Below are 23,698 nucleotides of genomic sequence, written 5' to 3' on the forward strand. Positions count from 1 at the left end.
ATCCTGGAGTAATGTAAAGGATTCAGAGATTTAGCATAATGGAAATCCACATCCTTTTCATGTCTGTGGGATGGGTGTTCATTGGGGACAAAAGTCAGGAAAATTGATCCCACAATCTTTATACTGAAGCTACATATTAATTAATCTTGTGTATAGCGAAATACAATAATTGCAGAATAAAGCTTCCATTAATTAACTGTAATAACAGATTTTAACTTCAGTTTCAGAAGAAACAATCCCTGCTATAAATGTTTCCATATTCCTATCTAGATTGCCAGTTTTATGCAGAGTTGGTGATAACCTGACGCTGTAAAACTGCCCACTTGGTTTCAGCCTTATCAAACTGTTTTATTTTATTGATTTATTTTATTTAGAGATACAGCACTGAAACAGGCCCTTCAGCCCACCGAGTCTGTGCCAACCAAGTCTGTGCCAACCAAGAACCACCCATTTATACTAACCCTACAGTAATCTCATATTCCCTACCACCTACCTACACTAGGGGCAATTTATAATGGCCAATTTACCTATCACCTGCAAGTCTTTGGCAGTGGGAGGAAACCGGAGCACCCGACGAAAACCCACGCGGTCACAGGGAAAACTTGCACAGGGAGAATTGAACCTGTGTCCCTGGAGCTGTGAGGCTGCGGTGCTAACCACTGCGCCACTGTGCCGCCCTGAATTTATATTCAGTGTGGTACGTGGGCTGTGTGTTATGTTGAAAACTTATAACTATTTAAAACTATTACTCCTGCAGGTGGCTCTGTGATAGATATTTTCATTGTTAAAGGTACATTCTCTGATATAAAACTGCTGCAAATTTTTAATGAGATTATGTATCCTAGCTACTGGGTTCTCAAGTTTTCTGTCCAGCAGTTTTTTTCCAATTGAAATTTCTAATGTCCAAAACAGAGTATAAACAGTACACAAATAGAATGTGTTGTCACCTCCCAATGCAGTTCCCATCTTTCCCAGAATTCCATGTTGGAATTTCTTCAATCAGGTTTCTGCTCCTGCTACTACTAAAACAGTTCTTATCAAAGCCACAAATGACATCCTATGTGACTGTCACAAAGTTAAACTTTCCCTCCTCATCCTTCTAAACCTTTCTGCAGCCTTTGACACTGTTGACCCCACCATCCTCTTCCAATGCCTCTCCACAGTCGTCCATCTGGGTGGGACCTGTTTCCATTTTTAGATATCTTATTGTAGCCAGAGAATCACTTGCAATGGCTTCTCTTCCTGTCTTAGCTCAACCTGCTGAAACCCTCATTCATACCTTTGTTACCTCTAGTCTTGACTATTCCAATGGACATTCTACCCTCCGTAAACTTGAGGTCATCCAAAACTCTGCTGCCCGTGTCTTAACTTGCACCAGGTTCCGTCCATCTATCATCCCTGAGCTCACTAACCTACATTGGCTCCCAGTCAAGCAGCGTCTTGATTTTAAAATTCTCATCCTTGTTTTCAAATTCATACATGACCTCGCCTCTCCCTATCTCTAATTTCTTGCAGCCTACAACCCTCCAAGATATCTGCACTCCTCTAAATCTGATCTGTTCAGCATCCCTGCTTTTAATTGCTCTACCTTTGGTGGCCACGCCTTCAGTTGCCCAGATCCTAAGCTCTAGAATTCCCTCCCTAAACCCCTCTGATTCTTTAAAGAACAAAGAACAAAGAAAATTACAGCACAGGAACAGGCCCTTCGGCCCTCCAAGCCTGCGCCGATCCAGATCCTCTATCTAAACATGTCGCCTATTTTCTAAGGGTCTGTATCTCTTTTCTTCCTGCCCATTCATGTATCTGTCTAGATACATCTTAAAAGACGCCATCGTGCCCGCATCTACCACCTCCGCTGGCAACGCGTTCCAGGCACCCACCACCCTCTGCGTAAAGAACTTTCCACGCATATCCCCCCTAAACTTTTCCCCTTTCACTTTGAACTCGTGTCCTCCAGTAATTGAATCCCCCACTCTGGGAAAAAGCCTCTTGCTATCCACCCTGTCTATACCTCTCATTATTTTGTACACCTCAATCAGGTCCCCCCTCAACCTCCGTCTTTCTAATGAAAATAATCCTAATCTACTCAACCTCTCTTCATAGCTAGCGCCCTCCATACCAGGCAACATCCTGGTGAACCTCCTCTGCACCCTCTCCAAAGCATCCACATCCTTTTGGTAATGTGGCGACCAGAACTGCACGCAGTATTCCAAATGTGGCCGAACCAAAGTCCTATACAACTGTAACATGACCTGCCAACTCTTGTACTCAATACCCCGTCCGATGAAGGAAAGCATGCCGTATGCCTTCTTGACCACTCTATTTACCTGCGTTGCCACCTTCAGGGAACAGTGGACCTGAACACCCAAATCTCTCTGGACATCAATTTTGCCCAGGACTTTTCCATTTACTGTATAGTTCACTCTTGAATTGGATCTTCCAAAATGCATCACCTCGCATTTGCCCTGATTGAACTCCATCTGCCATTTCTCTGCCCAACTCTCCAATCTATCTATATTCTGCTGTATTCTCTGACAGTCCCCTTCACTATCTGCTACTCCACCAATCTTACTTGCCTCCTCCTTTAAAACACTTCTTAAAACTTAGGTCTTTGACCAAGCTTTTGGTCATCTGCCCTAATATCTCCTGTGGCTTAGTTTCATGTTTTATAGGGCGGCGCAGTGGTTAGCACCGCAGCCTCACAGCTCCACTGACCCGGGATCAATTCTGGGTACTGTGTGGAGTTTGCAAGTTCTCCCTGTGTCTGTGTGGGTTTTCACCGGGTACTCCGGTTTCCTCCCGCCACCAAAGACTTGCAGGTTGATAGGTAAATTGGCCATTATAAATTTCCCTTAGTATAGATGCGTGGTAGGAGAATATAGGGACAGGTTGTGATGTGGTAGGAATATGGGATTAGTTTAGGATTAGTATAAATGAGTGGTTGATGGTCGGCACAGACTCGGTGGGCCGAAGGGCCTGTTTCAGTGCTGTATCTCTAAATAAATAAATAAAAAATGCTCCTGTGAAGGGCCTTGGGACATTTTATGACATTAAAGGCACAATATAATTATAAGTTGTTACAAAATTCAAATTAACATATATAGATATATTTTCCACAATAATATATGATTACATGGACTGCAGCGGTTCAAGAAGGCAGCTCATCACCACCTTCTCAAGGGCAATTAGGGATGGGCAATAAATGCTGGTCTGGCCAGCGATGCCCACATCCCATGAATGAATTTTTAAAAAAATTATGCATTTGTTTGTGACTTACACCTTCATTAAAGTTTTCCTGAAGATCTCAGCCTCTCGCCAGAAACCTGAGCTTGGATTTGATTTTTCTTTTACCCAGAAGTGAGACTCTAAGCTAAAATTGAATTATGCAGTCTAAACATATGAAATGTATCTAATTTCCCCAAGATGCAGTAGCAATACTCGATCAGCTGTACTGATGGAATTTAATTAGCTCCTAGCGCTTTCTACCTAGTAGCTTTCCTTCACATATTAAAAAAAAAAGCAAATCTTAAAATCTTATGAGATAAAAGTTTATATTTTTTTATTTTAAAAAAGCTGTATGTTTGAGAGAGTGAGAAATGACAGGATGGGACACCTGTAATAGCATTTCTGTATTAAACAAAAAGAGTGAGATGAGACAGGGATATACTGAAAGAATACTTAGGGTTAAAGATAAAGGTGCTTTTGGAAGTCCATATAAATAACATACATAGACATTCTACTGTCCAGTACTTGACTCACCTCTCCAAAACATTTGTGAGGCATGACCTAACCTTTGCAAATGTATGCTGGCTGAGTCTGATTAGCTGAAAAAAGTTTCAAGGTGTTCAGTCACCCACATCCTTAATTATAGAAACCAATAATTTCCTGAAAACAGCTGTTAGACTAACTGGTCTATAATTCCCTGGTTTCTTCCTCTCACCTTTCTTAAACAATGGAGTGGCATGTGCAATTTTCCAATCTAAAGGAACGATTCCTGAATCGAGAGCACTTTGGAAGATTACAGTTCGGGCATCTACAATGTTCTCACCTACTTCCAATAAAACCTTGGAGTGGAAACCATCTGTTCCTGGGGATTTGTCACTCTTTAGTTCTATTATTATCTTCATCACTGTAATTTTGCTTTCATTATTAGGGGAGTACCTGATCATATATTAGTTTCCTTGGGATGTCTGACAGGCTAGACCTCTTCCTCTACTCTAAAGGTTCTGCAGAGTAGTTATTCAACATGACCACCATTTCCTTTTTTTCATTGACAATATCAAAGTTATCAGTTTTCAAGGGGCCCACCAACAGTGACTCGACCTTTGTAATTTAAAACAAAAGTCCATGAGCTCCTCACACTTCTTATTTGTGGTGAGGGTGGAGGAGGCACGGGAGGGTGGTTTAAGAAGACGGTTTGTTTTTATTTTTTTTTCGGAGATACAGCACTGAAACAGGCCCTTCGGCCCACCGAGTCTGTGCCGACCAACAACCACCCATTTATACTAATCCTACATTAATCCCATATTCTCTACCACATCCCACAATTCTCCTACCACCTACCTACACTAGGGGCAATTTACAATGGCCAATTTACCTATCAATCTGTGGGAGGAAACCGGAGCACCGCGGCGGAATCCCACGCAGTCACAGGGAGAACTTGCAAACTCCGCACAGGTAGTACCCAGAACTGAACCCGGGTCGCTGGAGCTGTGAGGCTGCAGTGCTAACCACTGAGCCACTATGCCACCCTAGTGGATAAGCGAAGCTGGATGTTACCTGTGCACTCTTGGACGATGTTTGAACTATGAGAGGTTTTAGCAAAGGAAAGCAGGATCTGATAGTGCTTTATGTGGTCCAACCAGATCTGGCAGTGGATGGTTAAATCAGTTGTCCAAGTCTGCTCCCTTTGTATTTAAGGGAGCAGAGATGAGGAACCACTAGGATGAGAGGGAATAATGCTTTTAAAGCAGAATGAGGGCATTAAAGGTGCAATTGATTTAGCAGATCGGTAGCTGCAGATAAAGATATGGGACAAAGATATCTGTATGTACTTAAAGGTGAACATCATTCATAATGTGCAGGTTCCTCCACATCCACTACTTATTAGATTTGCCAAGTTGCAGTGCTTTATTGGTCTTAAACTAGGATTTTCACTCAAAATTCCCTTGGAAATTTCCACATATAATGTTTTTAAAATGCACACTATATTGTGGTGTTTGAACTGCAGATGAGACAATTGCTCTAATAACTACATTTGCTTTCTAAAATTAACACTGGTTAATGGGAACAGTTTTTCCTGTCTAACTTATCTAAGCCTGTCATAATCTTGTACGCCTCTATCAAATCTCTCCTCAATCTCCTTTGCTCCAAGAAGAACAACCCCAACTTTTCCAGCCTAACCTTGTAACTAAAATCCCCATCCTGGAATCATTCTGGTAAATCTCTGCTGCACCCTTTCAAGGACCCTCACATCCTTCCGAAAGTGTGGTGACCAGAACTGGACGCAGTACTCCAGTTGGGGCCTAACCAGAGTTTTGTACTCAATACCTCTATGTTATGAAGCCCAAGATCCCATATGCTTTGCTAACCACTCTCTCAATATGTCCTGTCACCTTCAAAGATCGATATGTATGCACCCAGTTCCTCTGTCCCTATGCACTCTATAGAAATGCGTCACTAAGTCTATATTGCCTCACTCTATCCCTGCTGCCAAAATGCATCACTTCAAACTTGTCTGTATTAAATTCCACCTGCCACTCGTCTGCCCATTCTGCTTGCCTATCTATGTCCTGTTGCAGGCAGTTCGTATCATCCTCACTGTTTGCCACTCTTCCTAGTTTGGTATGATCGTCAAATTTTGAAATTCTACTCTGTATTCCAAGACCCAAGTCATTGACATATAGCAAAAAAAGCAGTGGTCCTAGCACTGACCTTTGTGAAACACCACTATCGACCATCCTCCAGTCTGAAAAATGACCCATTTGCCATTACTCTTTCTGTCCTTAAGCCAATTGTTTATCCAATTGGATGTTGACCCTCCTATTTCATGAGCCTCAGTTTTGTTAACCAGCCTTTTATGTGGTACTTTATCAAACGCTTTCTTAAAATCCATATTGACAACATCCATCGCATTCCCTTCAACAACCTTCTCTGTTACTTCATCAAAAAATCAATTAGATTGGTCAAGCATTATCTGCCTTTTACAAATCCGTGCTGGCTATCCTTAATTAAATCAAACCTCTTCAAGTGCCTGTTGATTTTTTTTCCCCCTGATTATTGTTTCTAAAACCTTACCCACTTCTGATGTTAAACTAACTGGCTTGTAGTTGCTAGAACTGTCCTTACACCCTTTCTTGAATAAGGGTGTCATACTTGCCACTCTCCAATCCTGTGGTACCTCCCCCATATCTGGGGAAAATTGGAAGATTATGACAAGCCCTGCCACTATCTCCACCCGGCTTTTAGAACATTAGAACATTAGAACATTACAGCGCAGTACAGGCCCTTCGGCCCTCGATGTTGCGCCGACCATCTGACCTACACTATTCCATTTTCATCCATATGTCTATCCAATGACCACTTAAATGCCCTTAAAGTTGGCGAGTCTACTACTGTTGCAGGCAGGGCGTTCCACGCCCCTACTACTCTCTGCGTGAAGAAACTACCTCTGACATCTGTCCTATATCTATCACCCCTCAACTTAAAGCTATGTCCCCTCGTGTTTGCCATCACCATCCGAGGAAAAAGACTCTCACTATCCACCCTATCTAACCCTCTGATTATCTTGTATGTCTCTATTAAGTCACCTCTCCTCCTCCTTCTCTCTAACGAAAACAACCTCAAGTCCCTCAGCCTTTCCTCGTAAGACCTTCCCTCCATCCCAGGCAACATCCTAGTAAATCTCCTCTGCACCCTTTCCAAAGCTTCCACATCCTTCCTATAATGCAGTGACCAGAACTGCACGCAATACTCAAGGTGCGGCCTCACCAGAGTTTTGTACAGCTGCATCATGACCTCGTGGCTCCGAAACTCGATCCCCCTACTAATAAAAGCTAACACACCATATGCCTTCTTAACAGCCCTATTAACCTGGGTAGCAACTTTCAGGGATTTATGTACCTGGACACCAAGATCTCTCTGCTCATCTACACCAGCAAGAATCTTCCCATTAGCCCAGTACTCTGCATTGCTGTTACTCCTTCCAAAGTGAATCACCTCACACTTCTCCGCATTAAACTCCATTTGCAATCTCTCAGCCCAGCTCTGCAGCCTATCTATGTCCCTCTGTACCCTACAACACCCTCCGACACTATCCACAACTCCACCGACCTTCGTGTCATCCGTAAATTTACTAACCCACCCTTCTACACCCTCATCCAGGTCATTTATAAAAATGACACAGGTTCTTTAGAAACCTCAGATGCAAGCCGTATAGTCCATGTGATTTACCTACCCTAAGGGTAGCCAGCCTTTCCAGTACCACCTCCCCTCAATTTTACCCTTCCAATGCCTCTACTCTCTCCGCTTCTACCAATATTTTGTCAGATTCCTCTTCCTTAGTAAATTCCAATACAAAGTACTCATTAAGTATTCCAGCCTTGCCCTGTGCCTGTAATCCCTCTTTGTTCCTAATAGGTATCACCCCACCTCTACTACCCACTTACTATTTACATGCCAGTAGAAGATTTTTGGGTTCCCTTTTATATTGACTGCCATTTTATTCTCCTATTCTCTCTTTGACAATCTTATTTTCCTCTTCACATCCCCTCTCAGCTTATTATATTTGGCCTGGTTCTCATGTGAAGAATTCACCTAACATGCATCATACACCCTCTTTTTTTGTTTCATCATAATCTCTATCTCCGTCGTCGTCCAAGGAGCCCTGCGTTTGGTTTCCCTACCTTTCACCCTTGTTGGAATGTACCTAGCCTGTGCCTGAAGCATATGGAAATCTGCATGCACTGATCCTCCCTATCTTCCTATTTCTATTTTCACTAGCGCAAGGTACAGGGAGTAATCCAGAGATTACGACCTTCGAGGTCCTACTCTTTAACTTCCTCCTTAGCTCCTGAAAATCTGACCGTAGGACCTCAGTACCTGCCCTTGCTATGTCGTTGGCACCAATGTGTACCACAACTTCTGGCTCACTCCCTTCCCCCTGCAGAATATCCTGCACCTCTCTGTGATGTCCTTTACCCTGGCACCAGGGAGGCAACACGCCATGCGGGACTCACGATAACTGTTACAGGAACAATTTATTTGAGTCTTATTGTCTCTGTACATTCTTCAGTTGCTACTGTTTGAAAATAATAGCAAATAGGGTCGGAGTGATAAGCTTCACTTAATTTTTTAAGAATTATGCAGATTTCCATATTTAATTACCACAATGTGCTCTTGTGATGTTTAATCAGTGCAAAAGTCAAGGCTGCAACACTTGCAACCATCTTCAGCCAGAAGCACCGAGTGGATGATCCATCTCGCTCTCCTCCTGAGGTCTTCACCATCTTAGATGCCAGTCTTCAGATAATTCGATTCACTCCAGGTGATTATCAAGAAACAGCTGAAGGCACTGGATACAGGAAAGGCTACAGCCCCGACAACATCCTGGCTGTACTGCTGAAGATTTGTGCTCCAGAACTAGCTGCGCCCTTAGCCAAGCTGCTCCAGTACAGCTACAACACTAGCATTTACCCGACAATCTGGAAGATTGGCCAGGCACGTCCTGTCCACAAAAAGCAGAACAAATCCAATCTGGCTACTTAACTCCCCATCTGTCTACTCTCAATCATTAGCAAAGTGATGGAAGGTGTCATCAACAGTACTATCATGCAGCACTTTTGTGATTCTGTGATACTCAGCAATAACCTGCTCACCAATGCTCAATTTGTATTCTGCCAGGGCTGCTCAGCACTAGACCTCATTACAGCCTTGGTCCAAGAATGGACAAAAGAGCTGAATTCCAGAGGTGAGGTGAGAGGAACTGTCCTTGGCATCAAGGCAGCATTGACTGAGCATGACATCAAGAGGCCCTAGTAAAATTGAAGTCATTGGGAATTAAGGGGAAAACTCTCCACTGCTTGGAGTCATACCTCGTACAAAGGAGGATGGTTGTGCTTGGTGGAGACCATCAATTCAGCCCCAGGATATTGCTGCAGTAGTTCCTCAGGGTAGGGTCATCTTCCCCAACCATCTTCAGCTGCTTCATCACTGACATTTCATCCAACATACAGTCAGAAGTGGAGATGTTCGCTGATGATTGCATAATGTTCAGTACCATTCACAGTTCTTCAGATACTGAAGCTGTCCATGTCCGCATACAGCAAGACCTGGACAACGTTCAGGTTTGCGCTGATAAGTGGCAAGTAACATTCACACCTGATAAGTGCCAGGCATGACCATCTCCACAACAGAGAATCTAATCATCTCCCCTTGACATTCAGTGGCATTACAATCGCTGAATCCCTCACTATCAACATCCTGGGGCTTAACCATTGTGCAGAAACTGAACTGGACCAACCATAAAAATACTGTGGCTACAAGAGCAGGTCATAAGCTGGGAATTCTGTGGTGATTAACTCATCTCCTGATTCCCCAAAGACTGTCCACCATCTACAAGGCACAAGTCAGGAGTATGATGGAATACTCTCCACTTGCTTGGATGAGTGCAACTCCAATAATACTCAAGAAACTCAACACCCTCCAAGATAAAGAAGCCCACTTGATTGGTACCCCATCCACGACCTTAAACCTTCACTCACTCCACCACCGATGCACAGTGGCAGCAGTGTATACCATCTACAAGATCCACTGCAGCAATTCGCCAAGGCGCCTTTGACAGCACCTTCCAAACCTATGACCTCTAAAACCTGGAAGGACAAGGGCATCAGGTGCATGGGACCTGATTGAGGTGTACAAAATCATGAGAGGTATAGACAGGGTGGATAGCAAGAGGCTTTTTCCCAGAGTGGGGGATTCAATTACTAGAGGACACGAGTTCAAAGTGAAAGGGGAAAAGTTTAGGGGGGATATGCGTGGAAAGTTCTTTACGCAGAGGGTGGTGGGTGCCTGGAACGCGTTGCCAGCGGAGATGGTAGATGTGAGCACGATAGTGTCTTTTAAGATGTATCTAGACAGATACATGAATGGGCAGGAAGCAAAGAGATACAGACCCTTAGAAAATAGGCGACATGTTTAGATAGAGGATCTGGATCGGCGCAGGCTTGGAGGGCCGAAGGGCCTGTTCCTGTGCTGTAATTTTCTTTGTTCTTTGTTCTATCACCATCTGCAAGATCCCCTCTGAGCCACACACCATCCTGACTTGGAACTATAACGTCATTCCTTCACTGTCGCCAGGTCAAACTCCTGGAGCTCCCTCCCCAACAGCACTATGGGTGTACCTACACGACATGGACTGCAGAGGTTCAAGAAGGCGACTCACCACCATGTACTCAAGGACGATTAGATCCCAAGGACGAATAAAAAAATAATTTTCTGCAATTGTTGTATAACACCACCAGGTCCTCTGAATCCCAGTGTCTCACTATTTTAAAAAAATCTGCTTTTGTGTTTCCTTCCAAAGTGGATAACTTCACACTTCCCCACATTATATTCCATCTGCCATGTTCTTGCCCAATCATTTAACCTACCATGTCCATTTGCAGCCACTTTTTGTCCTCCTCACTGTTTACTACCTAACTTTATATCATCAGCAAACTTGGATACATTACACTCAGGCCCCTCATCTAAGTCATTGATATAGATTGTAAATAGCTGAGGCCCAAGTGCTGATCCTTGTGGTGTGCTGCTCGGTACAAGCTGCCAACCTGAAAATGACCCATTTATTCCTGCTGTTTTCTGTCCAATAACCAATCCTCAATCCATGCTAATACATTATCCACAATCCCATGAGCCCTAATTTTGTGTAATCTCTTTTATGGCACATTATCGAAAGCTTTTTGAAAATTCCAATGCACTACATCCACTGGTTCCCACTTCTCTACCGTACTAGTTACAACCCCAAAACACTCAAAGATTTATAAAACGCTATTTCCCTTTCAGAAATCCATGTTGGCGCTGCCTAATCATATTATGAATCTCCAAGTGCTCTGTTACCACATCTCTAACAATAGATTCCAGCATTTTACCTACTATTGATGTCATGCCAGCTGGCCTATAAGCCTCGTCCTTTAATCTTATACTATCTTTAACTTCTCTTGTTAACCATGATAGGACCATTTTCCCCATGGGGTTTTTATTCTTTAAAGGTTGGCAATTTGAGATTTATCACATGACAATTGGCTATTGTTTGAAAATGTTATTGCATTTACCTTAGTTGGGTCTCACATTATCACCAAGTCCCAAATAAAATATTTGACTTTCTTTTTTATAGCAAGATGAGCATAATTTATCAAAGAAAGAACCCAAAGCAGAGAATGATTTAAGGATAAATAATGATTAAATAAAAGAACGACTTCTGTGATGTTTCTACGATATCAACTGCACTGAGAAGCACGAGGTAAATGCAACTAATTCAACAAAAACCTCACCCATCTCAGTAGCTAACTACATTTTTCCTACAATTTTAAGACTTTTTACCATATGCAGCAAGTCATAAAAATAAAAAAGGAAACACCAAATCTAATGCAATTTACTGAATCCAACACACGATCATGGAAACCCAGCTTCAGAGAGGTGCAGCTCAATCCTCAGAACAATAGCAGAACCACATGTTTCCAACAAGAAAACATGTTATACATGGGTGGCGCAGTGGTTAGCACCGCAGCCTCATAGCTCCAGGGACCCGGGTTCAATTCTGGGTACTGCCTGTGTGGAGTTTGTAAGTTCTCCCTGTGACCGCGTGGGTTTTCGCCGGGTGCTCCGGTTTCTTCTCACCGCCAAAGACTTGCAGGTGATAGGTAAATTGGCCGTTGTAAATTGCCCCTAGTGTAGGTAGGTGATGGGGAATATGGGATTACTGTCGGGTTAGTATAAATGGGTCGTTGTTGGTCGGCACAGACTCGGTGGGCCGAAGGGCCTGTTTCAGTGCTGTATCTCAAAATAAAAATAAAAAAGAACATCATACCATGAACTCTTCCATCCAGTTTGTGTTCTTCTCTCACTGCCTTTCCAGTTTGTATTGCTTAGACATAGACTATGCAGTTTGCTTGCATGCCACGAGAGCCAGGGTACTGCATATTTGTGAAGCATGCAAACAAGGACCACTTCTCCCGAGTCACAAGCAGCAGCACACAGGAAGCCAGTTACCCATTCTGATAGACTCCTGTCCATGGGGGTAGGATTGGAACAGTGTTCCCTCTAGGCTTTGCAGCAATCCCGAATGTAACACGCAGCGAACCAACAGTCTGCACTAAATTATTACCCCCATTAAGAAGTGCACATGCTGGACCGTGAAGTAATCTTAAAGGGACCGTACAGTGCAACAAGCAGGCTGCGCACAGCAAACAGAAATTAGGGGGAGCATTTTTAGGAACCCTAACCCTGTCACTCTGTGGGCAGATTTGAGATATGTGCTAAACTATCCCTGCCTACTTCCCCTCCATTAGCGTTTGTTTTCTCAGCAGCAGAAGCAACTGGCAACAGCAGCTGGCAGGGGAGGGAGCATCAGAGTGAAGGCATAGGTGATGGGAAAGGGAGCAATGTAGAGCAATTGGAAAGCAAACAGACAGAAGTTAGATTGCAGCCTTGATTTATTGAGATTTAACTTTGGCAGATTTTTCCGTCAAAATTACGATTTAAATGTAGATGTAGAGAGTAAATGAGTTTAGATAATTGATTCAAACAAATAGCTAATAAATTCTCTCCACTGTAGATTACAAGACGTGGTTCAATCATCTCAGTTAAATCTTGAAATTATAGTTTGGATTTTTTTTTTACAGCTTTCCAATTCTAATGTCTCTAACAGGGAGACTGTTATTGAGTAACATGCATTGGTGTTGTGTTTTAGATCTGTTAGGATTCCTGTGGAGATCAACAAATCTAAAGAACCAAATTTACCAATGACCTCAATGGAAAAACCAGAGTATATTGAGCTTTTATAACTTTTACTTTAACCATTAAACCAAAATCAACATAAATTAAGCATGACTTAATAGTCAAGTCACAGTTATATATATTACAAATTGCACATTAATTATCAGATACAGCAAAGATAGATCTCATGGATTTACTGGGTAGTCCACTCAGCATATATGGCACCAATTACAGCCACAAAGTTCCTCAAAGCTAAATCTCCAGCTTCTTTCTTCGAAGATGTAGCCACCGATTCTCCCCTGACAGCTGCTGCCCTTCATTTCGAACTCCCTGGGGTACAGTCTTCACCAAAACGGCATACATCTCGAACTTTCTCAGCTCTTCTCATTACAGCCTTGATGGCACGGATCCACCAGTATTACTTTTTCCAAGCCCTTCACTGGCAGCCCTATGTACTGTATGGCCAGCTCAGGCTAATCAGTTACTTTAAGTAACAGAATTAGCTGCTAGAACCAGCCTTCACCACCTTCTGCCTGCCGGCACTCCACTCCTGCGTGATTTGAGCTTGGATGGCTGTTTGTCCCTTTTTTCTGGTCCAGTCAGTTTCTGTTTCCCCAGAAACCTGAGGTTTTAGTTTCTGTTTCAGTTTTAGTTTTCCTTTCAGTTTGGGTTTGCCGCAGAAGAAAACAAGCTTTGAAACCAGGGTCTGTACACCTAACAGGACATTCGACAAGTCATCCTTTCAGACAACAGCTTGCACACGTTCCCCCACTGGTCCAGCAGACTGTGGATTTCATCATGGATGTAGAAGGGTGGGTTAGTAAATTTGTGGATGACACTAAGGTCGGTGGAGTTGTGGATAGTGCCGAAGGATGTTGTAGGGTACAGAGGGACATAGATAGGCTGCAGAGCTGGGCTGAGAGATGGCAAATGGAGTTTAATGCGGAAAAGTGTGAGGTGATTCACTTTGGAAGGAGTAACAGGAATGCAGAGTACTGGGCTAATGGGAAGATTCTTGGTAGTGTAGATGAACAGAGAGATCTTGGTGTCCAGGTACATAAATCCCTGAAGGTTGTTACCCAGGTTAATAGGGCTGTTAAGAAGGCATATGGTGTGTTAGCTTTTATTAGTAAGGGGGATCGAGTTTCGGAGCCACGATGTCATGCTGCAGCTGTACAAAACTCCGGTGAGACAGCACCTGGAGTATTGCGTGCAGTTCTGGTCACCGCATTATAGGAAGGATGTGGAAGCTTTGGAAAGGGTGCAGAGGAGATTTACTAGGATGTTGCCTGGTATGGAGGGAAGGTCTTACGAGGAAAGGCTGAGGGACTTGAGGTTGTTTTCGTTGGAGAGAAGGAGGAGGAGAGGTGACTTAATAGAGACATATAAGATAATCAGAGGATTAGATAGGGTGGATAGTGAGAGTCCTTTTCCTCGGATGGTGATGGCAAACACGAGGGGACATAGCTTTAAGTTGAGGGGTGATAGATATAGGACAGATGTCAGAGGTAGTTTCTTTACTCAGAGAGTAGTAGGGGCGTGGAACGCCCTTCCTGCAGCAGTAGTAGACTCGCCAACTTTAAGGGCATTTAAGTGGTCATTGGATAGACATATGGATGAAAATGGAAGCAAAATACTGCGGATGCTGGAAATCTGAAACAAAAACAAGAAATGCTGGATTCACTCAGCAGGTCTGGCAGCATCTGTGGAAAGAGAAGCAGAGTTAACGTTTCGGGTCAGTGACCCGAAACGTTAACTCTGCTTCTCTTTCCACAGATGCTGCCAGACCTGCTGAGTGAATCCAGCATTTCTTGTGGATGAAAATGGAATAGTGTAGGTCAGATGGTTTCTCAGGTCAGCGCAACATCGAGGGCCGAAGGGCCTGTACTGCGCTGTAATATTCTAATTCTAATGTATCAGGGGATTGAGTGATTCAGATCCTCTGTGTTGTATGTGCAAGTATCAACCTTGATGGAACTAATGACATTTACTTATTCATAATTTCTTGTGTTCTTATTCTCTTGTATGAAAGTAATATTGCAAAATCTCCTTTTGGGTGTAGATTTTACTCATTTTCCATGACCAGCTGGCCTCCCTTGCATATTTTCCATGTGTGCTCCATGCATGCTAAGCTCCACGCCATGTGCTCCAATGCATAATGGCTCTCCTGTAAGCTAGAAATGGTAAACGAGCACAAGTATCTAAACAAAAGTTTCAGGTTTAATTTTGACTTGACTTCTCGATTTTGGAATTTTCTAAAATCTGTATTTGTATTTATTCCTTTTAAGGAGATAAGCTGTTAAAGCTAAAGGTTTGACACTTTCGGGAAGTCTGTAACAACATTTATTTTTAAATATAGAATATAAATACTGATGAAGAAGCTGTCTTGTCAGATGAATCCTGGGTAGACAAACTTAGTCCACTGAAGAAAAGGCTTGTGTAAGTATCGTGAGTTTCATTGAAAGTGATTTAAGGGACTGTTAATCCAGTAGTAAGTGCTTGCAGCCCCTTAGATAAAACAACCTCTGTGCTATTGATGATGAGACTATGCACTGACACTCACTGTGTAAGCCTGTGCACTGGGGAAGCACATTGCTTATTGAGTACTTGTATAAACTGCATATAAATTTAATTGTGGCCCCAATTTTTATTCAGATCAGAGGCCGTCACAGAGCAAAGCTGGAGCATCTGAATACTGCTTCAGACATACACTACCTATTTCAAATGGGCATTCCAAGGGAAGGCCTGCTTAAAAAAAAAAATTTGTATTCACCTCTGGGTAACATTTTTTTGAAATACTATAGTTCCATCATTCATTGAAGCATTTTGCTTAATTTGGCCTCCAAATGGCCAAGTCCTTAAACCAGACCTTGTGTTCACAGACTTTTTTTTATAAAGAGAGATTATCTTCTGGTGTGCAACTTAGTATGACCAACACATTGGAGAGGCACTAAAATATTGAACTGCATTGACCTTGCATGGCCATGTGAAATCAGGTCATTTGGAGGCAAATTAAAAATAGTGCATAACCACATTATTGGCCTCTGAATGCGCTATCATTAATGTCTGTTGATTCAAACAGAATCCAAAATGATGTAGGGAATTGATTTATCTTTTAATTAGACCATTTTCAACTTTTTTCTGGTTGTCTACTGGGAGGTTCTGTAAGTACTCCAATGTTACTTTAGTGTGCGTGTGTTAAATTTTGATCTACTATAGATTCTCTTGAATTCAGAGGCATCAGTTGCTCCAAGAAGCAGACTGATTGCCTTACTTTTATGGGAGTTGACACCTGTGCCTACGGGCTGGATTTTGTGTTGGAGACAGGGCTCCCTGTACCAGGCGAAAAGGCAGGGGAAAGCCTGCCCCCGCTCCCCGGAGCAGTCCACCGGTCTTTTTAAATCTATGTTTCAGGAGCCAGGATCCCCGTCCCTTTAATCAGAAAGGTCAGCAGTATCGGCAGTGCACCAGGAGGCTTTGGACCTAGGCCCAGTGCTAGCACTCCGGACCCAAAGTAAGTGAGGCAGGGTCTCTGGGGCCATTCCAGAAGGCCACAGCAAGGGGCGCTGTGGGATGGTCGTGCAGTCCAGGAGGAGGGCGGGGTACCAGGGGATAAAGTGGTTCCCTGTGGGGGTCCTCCGTGGGCCACAGATTGCCTTCGGCGGAGGGACCACACCGCCACCCCCCACCCCCCCCCCCAACCAAGCTTGCAGGGAGTGTGCCTTGTGTTACAATGCGCCCTCCCAGCTTGGCAGAGGCATCCCTCACCGCTGGTAAGATACCAGCCCCAGTGGGAAGAAGCCCTTAATTGGCCCATAATAGGCCTCTTAAGGCCTTCAGTTGGCCTCTGGGCGGGAACATCGTCGTCGGCTTATCCCACTCGCAGGAAGATTGCCCTCTGCCCGCATCATGATACTCCACGCCCCACCGACCCTGCCTCAGGGGGCCACATAATATCCCAGCCTACATGTGTGACTGTTTAACCAAGGATGTAACAGTAGTGCCCCCTTGTGGTCTGAATTGGATACACTTATTTCCTTGCATGTGTGTTTCAATCATTCCAAAGGTAGACCAAACTTGGTGAGGTACGGCCAGATATAAATTGTTAAGTTGCTTCATTTCACAGTAACATGAACATACAAAGAAACTGTTATGATTAGACTTATTGAATTCAATCAACCATTTACGTTTGAGTAATACAAAATGAAGAGCATGCCATGTTACTGCACCCCCCCAACCCCCTCCCAAATGGGCCAGCTTACTTGGTTTAATAAGATGGCTTCTGATAATCTTCTCGTATTTCTGACATCTTTGCCTTAAAAGCCCTCACAGCTTACTCTTTAACAAACCTGACTGTCTTCATGACATTCCTGTTTTAGAAAGCTTCTCTCCCGTTGTATGTCTTTGTGTTTTATCTCCTGTTCACAGCTAGTAAGGGAAGGCTTACCAGTCACCTGTGGCTGGTGACTCTCCAGTAAAATGGGAGTGATTCATTTACTGAGACAAGCTGACATGTGTAAGTCGATTGGGAAATAACCTCAAAGCAAGCTCTTTAGCATCTTAACTACTTATAGTCTCAGACCCCTTTCTTTAGTTTGCTTTAAAGCTTTTTTCTGTTTTAAGAGCCGCTTCAGTTTTTGGTACAAAAGCAGAAAATACTGGAAACACTCAGCAGATCAGGTCAGCAAAAGTGGAAGAACAGATGTAGCTGTAGATCTTTAGTCAAACTATTGCTTTACATTTTTTAACAGATAGTAATGTGTTGCAGAATAACCAGCGGAAAGTGTCAGCCACCAGGAGTGCATTTTGCAAATTTGGGTGTGCACTGTCCGTGCATTTCTGACCATTAAAATGCGTGCCCAAATTTCTAATATGCGCTCTGTGTGGACGAGGCTCCTTGCCAGAACTATGAACTCAAAATGACCTCCTCCATCAGAACGTAGGATGAAGGTACTCTGCTCAAAATGTTATAATAGATTGGAGAAAATATCGACCATGTAATACGTTGTATTTTTATAATACTGATTCTTTGTTTTCCCCTTGCTTTAGAGGATCATGCCTTGCAGTGATTTCAGGGTTATTGTATGGTTCTAGCTTTGTACCAGTGATTTACATCAAGAATCGTGCCCTGAAGAATGAAACTGAATATAAAAATGCAAGCCAGTTTGGTAAGAATGCTGCTGGATGCCTTTTATTTGCTGTATATTATCAAAATCCATTATTTTCTAAGTCTTTATAATAGTGATATTAAACGTATTAGAAATATTTAAGCTTATAGGCCTTAAATTTCCTTTGGGCTTGTTCCAATCTGTCTCTCTTACCGTTGACAGTCCCTCAGAGAAGCAGTATAAGTGCTGGAAACTGCATTTTTGTGAATGGTCCTGTTGATTTTCTGCTGAAGTTATGACAGGAGATCAGGACAACCCTCACAGAAATTCAGGCTATAGCATTTAGTACAATCAAAGGTCTTTCAGTTACAGACATATGCAGAATGTGTTCAAAAGAATTTGGTCCTAAAAGAAATTGAGTCCTCTCTACAGCAGCAATCTTGTTCTGTACTTTTCCCCCTTTCTTTATAGGATCATCTGACCTCCTTTGCTTGGCTGAAATTACTAAACATGTTACACCTGAATCTCCAAATGCCATTCCACATTGTTGCCTAGAAGACATTTATTTCTGCACCATTATATTTATATCACCCAGGGAACCTGTATCTTTTACCCAAATATAACCCTCCTCACAGATTAGGAACATGGAAAATTAGAAACAAGAGTAGGCCGTTTAACCCCTCGTGCCTGTTCTACCATTCATTGAGATCTGGCTGATCTGTGGCTTAATTCCATATTTCTGCCATTGCCTCATATCCCTTAATACCTTTGGCTAGCATAAATCCATCAATCTCAGTTAAAAAATAACAATTAATCCAGCATTAATTGCCATTTGCAGAGAGAGTTCCAATCTTCTACACACTTTACATGTAGAAGTGCTTCCTAATTCCACTCCTGAAATGTCTGGCTCTAATTTTTAGGCCAATATATCTTTCCTATAGTGTGATGCTTAGAACTGCTCACAGTACTCCAGGGCTTTGTATAGCTGAAGCATGACTTCTACCCATTTGTATTCTACTTCCTGGCGCAGTGGCTAGCACTGCAGCCTCACAGTTCCAGCGACCCGGGTTCAATTCTGGGTACTGCCTGTGCGGAGTTTGCAAGTTCTCCCTGTGACTGCGTGGGTTTCTGCTGGTTGCTGTGGTTTCCTCCCACAGCCAAAGACTTGCAGGTTGATAGGTAAATTGGCCATTGTAAGTTGCCCCTAGTGCAGGTAGGTGGTAGGAGAATTGAGGGGAGGTGGGGATGTGGTAGGGAATATGGGATTAATGTAGGATTAGTATAAATGGGTGGTTGTTGGTTGGCACAGACTCGGTGGGCTGAAGGGCCTGTTTCAGTGCTGTATCTCTGTATAATCTATGATCTCTATATAAAGGCCAGCATTCCATTAACCTTTTTTGATTGTCTTCTTTGTTTATGACATTTTGATAATCTATGTACCTTAATTCCCAAGTGTATTTGGACCTCCACTGTTTCAAGCTTTTCACCATTTAGAAAATATCTTACTCAATCCTTTTTGGATCCTCAGATTTGAAATCCATTTGCCACAGTATTGCTCATCAGTATCTCTTTGTAATGTTATGCTTCCATCTACACTGATGTCTATTTTTGTGTCAGAAGCAAATTTGGTTGTGTGACTTCTATCATCATTTTTTTAAATTTATTTAGAGATACAGCACTGAAACAGGCCCTTCAGCCCACCAAGTCTGTGCTGACCAACAACCACCCATTTATACTAATTCTACATTAATCCCATATTCCCTACCACATCCCCACCATTCTCCTACCTAAACTAGGGGCAATTTACAATGGCCAATTTCCCTATCAACCTGTAAGTCTTTGGCTGTGGGAGGAAACTAGAGCACCCAGCAGAAACCCACACAGTCACAGGGAGAACTTGCAAACTCCGCACAGGCAGTACCCAGAATTGAAACCGGGTTGCTGGAGCTGTGAGGCTGTGGTGCTAACCACTGCGCCACTATGTCACCCTTATCTAAGATTAAATGGAGTGAATAGTTGAGTCCAACACAAATCCTTTGGACACTATTCCCTGCCAATTAGAGTACCTGCTCAATATCCATACTCTCGGACTCTTGCCACTCAGCCAACTTCCTAACCAAACCAATAATTTGTCCTCAACTTCGTTAGTTTTAACTTTATCTAGTATCTTTATCAATGAGGGACTTTATCAAATGCCTACTGAAAGTCCATTTAAATAAAAACATAGAGATTTCCCTGTCCACTACTTTAAACACCTCTTCAGAAATTTCAATCAGATTTTTTAGGTATGACTGACCCTTACAAATCAGTGCTGGCTCTCTGATCAACAGAAAATTCTCCAAGGTGGTCAGTCGTCCTATCCTTATTTATAGCCTCCAGTAATTTCCCCACAACAGATCTTAGGTTAGCTGGTCTACAATTCCCTGGTTTCCCTCTCTTACCTTTCTTAAACAGTAGAGTCACATGTTCAATTTTCCAATCTAAAGGAACGAATCAAGAGAGCTTTCGAAGATTAGAGTTAGGGTATCTGCAATGTTCTTGCCTACTTCCTTTAAAACCCAGAGATATAAACCATCTGTTCCTGTGGATTTGTCACTCTTTGCCGTTATTTTCTTCATTACTGTTACTTTGCTTACATTAATTTTGCTGAGTCCCTGCCCCTGATTCAGTATTAATTTCCTTGGGTTGTCTGACATGCTGACCTCCTCCACTACTGTAAATACTAGTGCAAAGTTATTATTCAACATGTCTGCCATTTCCTTATGTTCATTGACAATATCACCGTTATCAGTTTTTAAGACACTCACGTTACTCCTGGCCACACTCTTTTCCTAATGTAATTGTAAATTTTTGTGTTGATCTTGAAAGTCCTTGCAATTTTCTTTTCATACTCCTTTTTGTAGCTCACCCTTTGCTGTTCTTTGTATCACTGAATTACAGAATAGTACGGTGCAGACGAGGCCCATCGAGTCTGCACCGATACATTAAAGACACCTGATCTGTCTAACTAATCTCATTTGCCAGCACTTGGCCCATAGCCTTGAATGTTATGACGTGCCAAGTGCTCATCCAGGTACTTTTTAAAGGATGTGAGGCAACCCGCCTCTACCGCCCTCCCAGGCAGTGCATTCCAGACTGTCACCACCCTCTGGGTAAAAAAGTTCTTCCTCAAATCCCCCTTAAACCTCCTGCCCCTCACCTTAAACTTGTGTCCCCCAGTAACTGACCCTTCAACTAAGGGGAACAGCTGCTCCCATCCACGCCCCTCATAATCTTGTACACCTTGATCAGGTCACCCGTCAGTCTTCTCTGCTCCAGCGAAAACAACCCAAGCCTATCCAACCTCTCTCTTTTTTTTTATTTAGAGATACAGCACTGAAACAGGCCCTTCGGCCCACCGCGTCTGTGCCGACCATCAACCACCCATTTATACTAATCCTACACTAATTCCATATTCCTACCACATCCCCACCTGTCCCGCTATTTCCCTACCACCTACTTATACTAGGGGCAATTTATAATGGCCAATTTACCTATCAACCTGCAAGTCTTTTGGCATGTGGGAGGAAACCGGAGCACCCGGAGGAAACCCACGCAGACACAGGGAGAACTTGCAAACTCCACACAGGCAGTACCCAGAATTGCACCCAGGTCACTGGAGCTGTGAGGCTGCGGTGCTAACCACTGTGCCACTGTGCCGCTCCTTCATAGCTCTTCATAGCTTAAATGTTCCATCCCAGGTACCTCTGCACCCCTTCCAGCGCAATCACATCCTTCCTATAATGTGGCGACCAGAATTGCACACACTACTCCAGCTGCGGCCTTACCAAAGTTCTGTACAACTCCAACCTGACTTCCTTGCTTTTGTAATCTATGCCTCGATTGATAAAGGCAAGTGTCCCATATGCCTTTTTCACCACCCTAGTAACCTGCCCTTCTGCCTTCAGGGATCTATGGACAAACACGCCAAGGTCCCTTTGTTCCTCGGAACTTCCCAGTTTCAGGCCATTCATTGAATACTTCCATGTCACATTACTCCTTCCAAAGTGTATCACCTCACACTTTTCCGGGTTAAATTCCATCTGCCACTTTTCTGCCCATTTGACCATCCCGTCAAGATATTCCTGTAACCCAAAAAACTCAACCTCACTGTTAACCATTCGGCCAATCTTTGTGTCATCCGCGAACGTACTGATCCTATCCCCCACGTAGTCATCTATGTCGTTTATATAAATGACAAACAAAAGGGGACCCAGCACAGATCCCTGTGGTACGCCACTGGACACTGGCTTCCATTCACTAAAACAGCCGTTCGTCATCACTCTCTGTCTCCTACAGCTAAGCCAATTTTAAATCCACCTTATCACGTTACCCTGTATCCCAAGTGCATTTGCTTTCTTGATAAGTATCCCATGTGGAACCTTGTCAAAAGGCTTTGCTGAAATCCATGTAAACTACATCAACTGCACTAGCCTCATCTACACACCTGGTCACATGCTCAAAAAATTCAATCAAATTTGTTAGGCATGACCTCCCTCTGACAAAGCCATACTGACTATTCCTAATCAAATTTTGCCTCTCCAAGTGGAGATAGATTCTCTCCTTCAGAATTTTCTCCAATAGTTTTCCTACCACTGACGTGAGACTCACTGGTCTGTAGTTCCCTGGCTTATCTCTACAACCTTTCTTAAATAGTGGGACCACATTAGCTGTTCTCCAGTCCTCTGGCACCTCCCCCGTGGCCAGAGAGGAAATAAAAATTTGGGTCAGAGCCCCTGCAATCTCCACCCTCGCCTCCCACAGCATCCTGGGACACAAATTGTCTGGACCTGGAGATTTGTCCACTTTCAAGCCTTCCAAAACCTCCAATACCTTGTCACTCCCTATGACAATTTGCTCAAGAACCTCACAGTCTCTCTCTCTATGTTCCATATCGACATCCTCATTCTCTTGGGTGAAGACAGATATTATTCATTCAACACCCTACCAATGTCCTCCGACTCCACCCACAGATTTCCCCCTTGGTCCCTAATGGGTCCTATTCTTTCCCTGGTTATAGAATATCGTGGGATTTTCCCTACTTTTACCAGCCAGAGCTTTCTCATGTCCCCTCTTTGCCCTCCTAATTGCTTTCTTAAGCTCCATCCTACACTTTCTGTACTCCACTAATGCTTCTCTTTTCCACTCATCGTACCCTGAATGTTTCAGGTAATCCATGGTTCTCTGGGCTTGTTGCTCCTACCTATTACCCTAGAGGGAACATGTTGGGCTTGTACCCTCCCCATTTCCTTTTTGAATGCCCCCCACTGCTCTTCTGTAGATTTCCTGACAAGTAACTCTTTCCAGTCTACCTTGGCCAGATCCTGCTTTATTTTACGAAAATTCACTCTCCCCCAATCCAAAACCTTTTTTTGCAACTTGTCTATTTCTTTCTCCATAACGAGCTTAAATTGTACCAAGTTGTGGTCGCTATCACCAAAATGCGCCCCCACCAACACATCAACCACCTGTCCGGCTTCATTCCCCAGAATTAGGTCCAGCACTGCACCCTCCCTTGTTGGATCCTCTACATATTGAGCTAAAAAGTTCTCCTGTAT

At 43.3% G+C, this 23,698-nt stretch overlaps 1 protein-coding gene across 7 annotated transcripts in view; it reads left to right on the forward strand.

Annotated features, from left to right (window-relative positions):
* LOC137375247 (transmembrane protein 144-like) overlaps positions 1-23,698 on the forward strand; it is a 350,909-nt gene that overhangs the window by 112,566 nt on the left and 214,645 nt on the right. For 6 of the 7 annotated variants that reach the window (XM_068042121.1, XM_068042111.1, XM_068042150.1 and 3 more), the window contains exons 8-9: positions 15,353-15,432; positions 18,043-18,161. In XM_068042121.1, coding sequence (XP_067898222.1) covers positions 15,353-15,432; positions 18,043-18,161 — 199 coding nt within the window. Of the gene's footprint in view, positions 1-15,352; positions 15,433-18,042; positions 18,162-18,572; positions 19,340-23,698 lie in introns of those variants that run through there. The other variant, XM_068042168.1, reaches the window with a different exon arrangement.

Source organism: Heterodontus francisci, chromosome 1, assembly GCF_036365525.1.
Source record: "Heterodontus francisci isolate sHetFra1 chromosome 1, sHetFra1.hap1, whole genome shotgun sequence".
NCBI lineage: Eukaryota > Metazoa > Chordata > Chondrichthyes > Heterodontiformes > Heterodontidae > Heterodontus > Heterodontus francisci.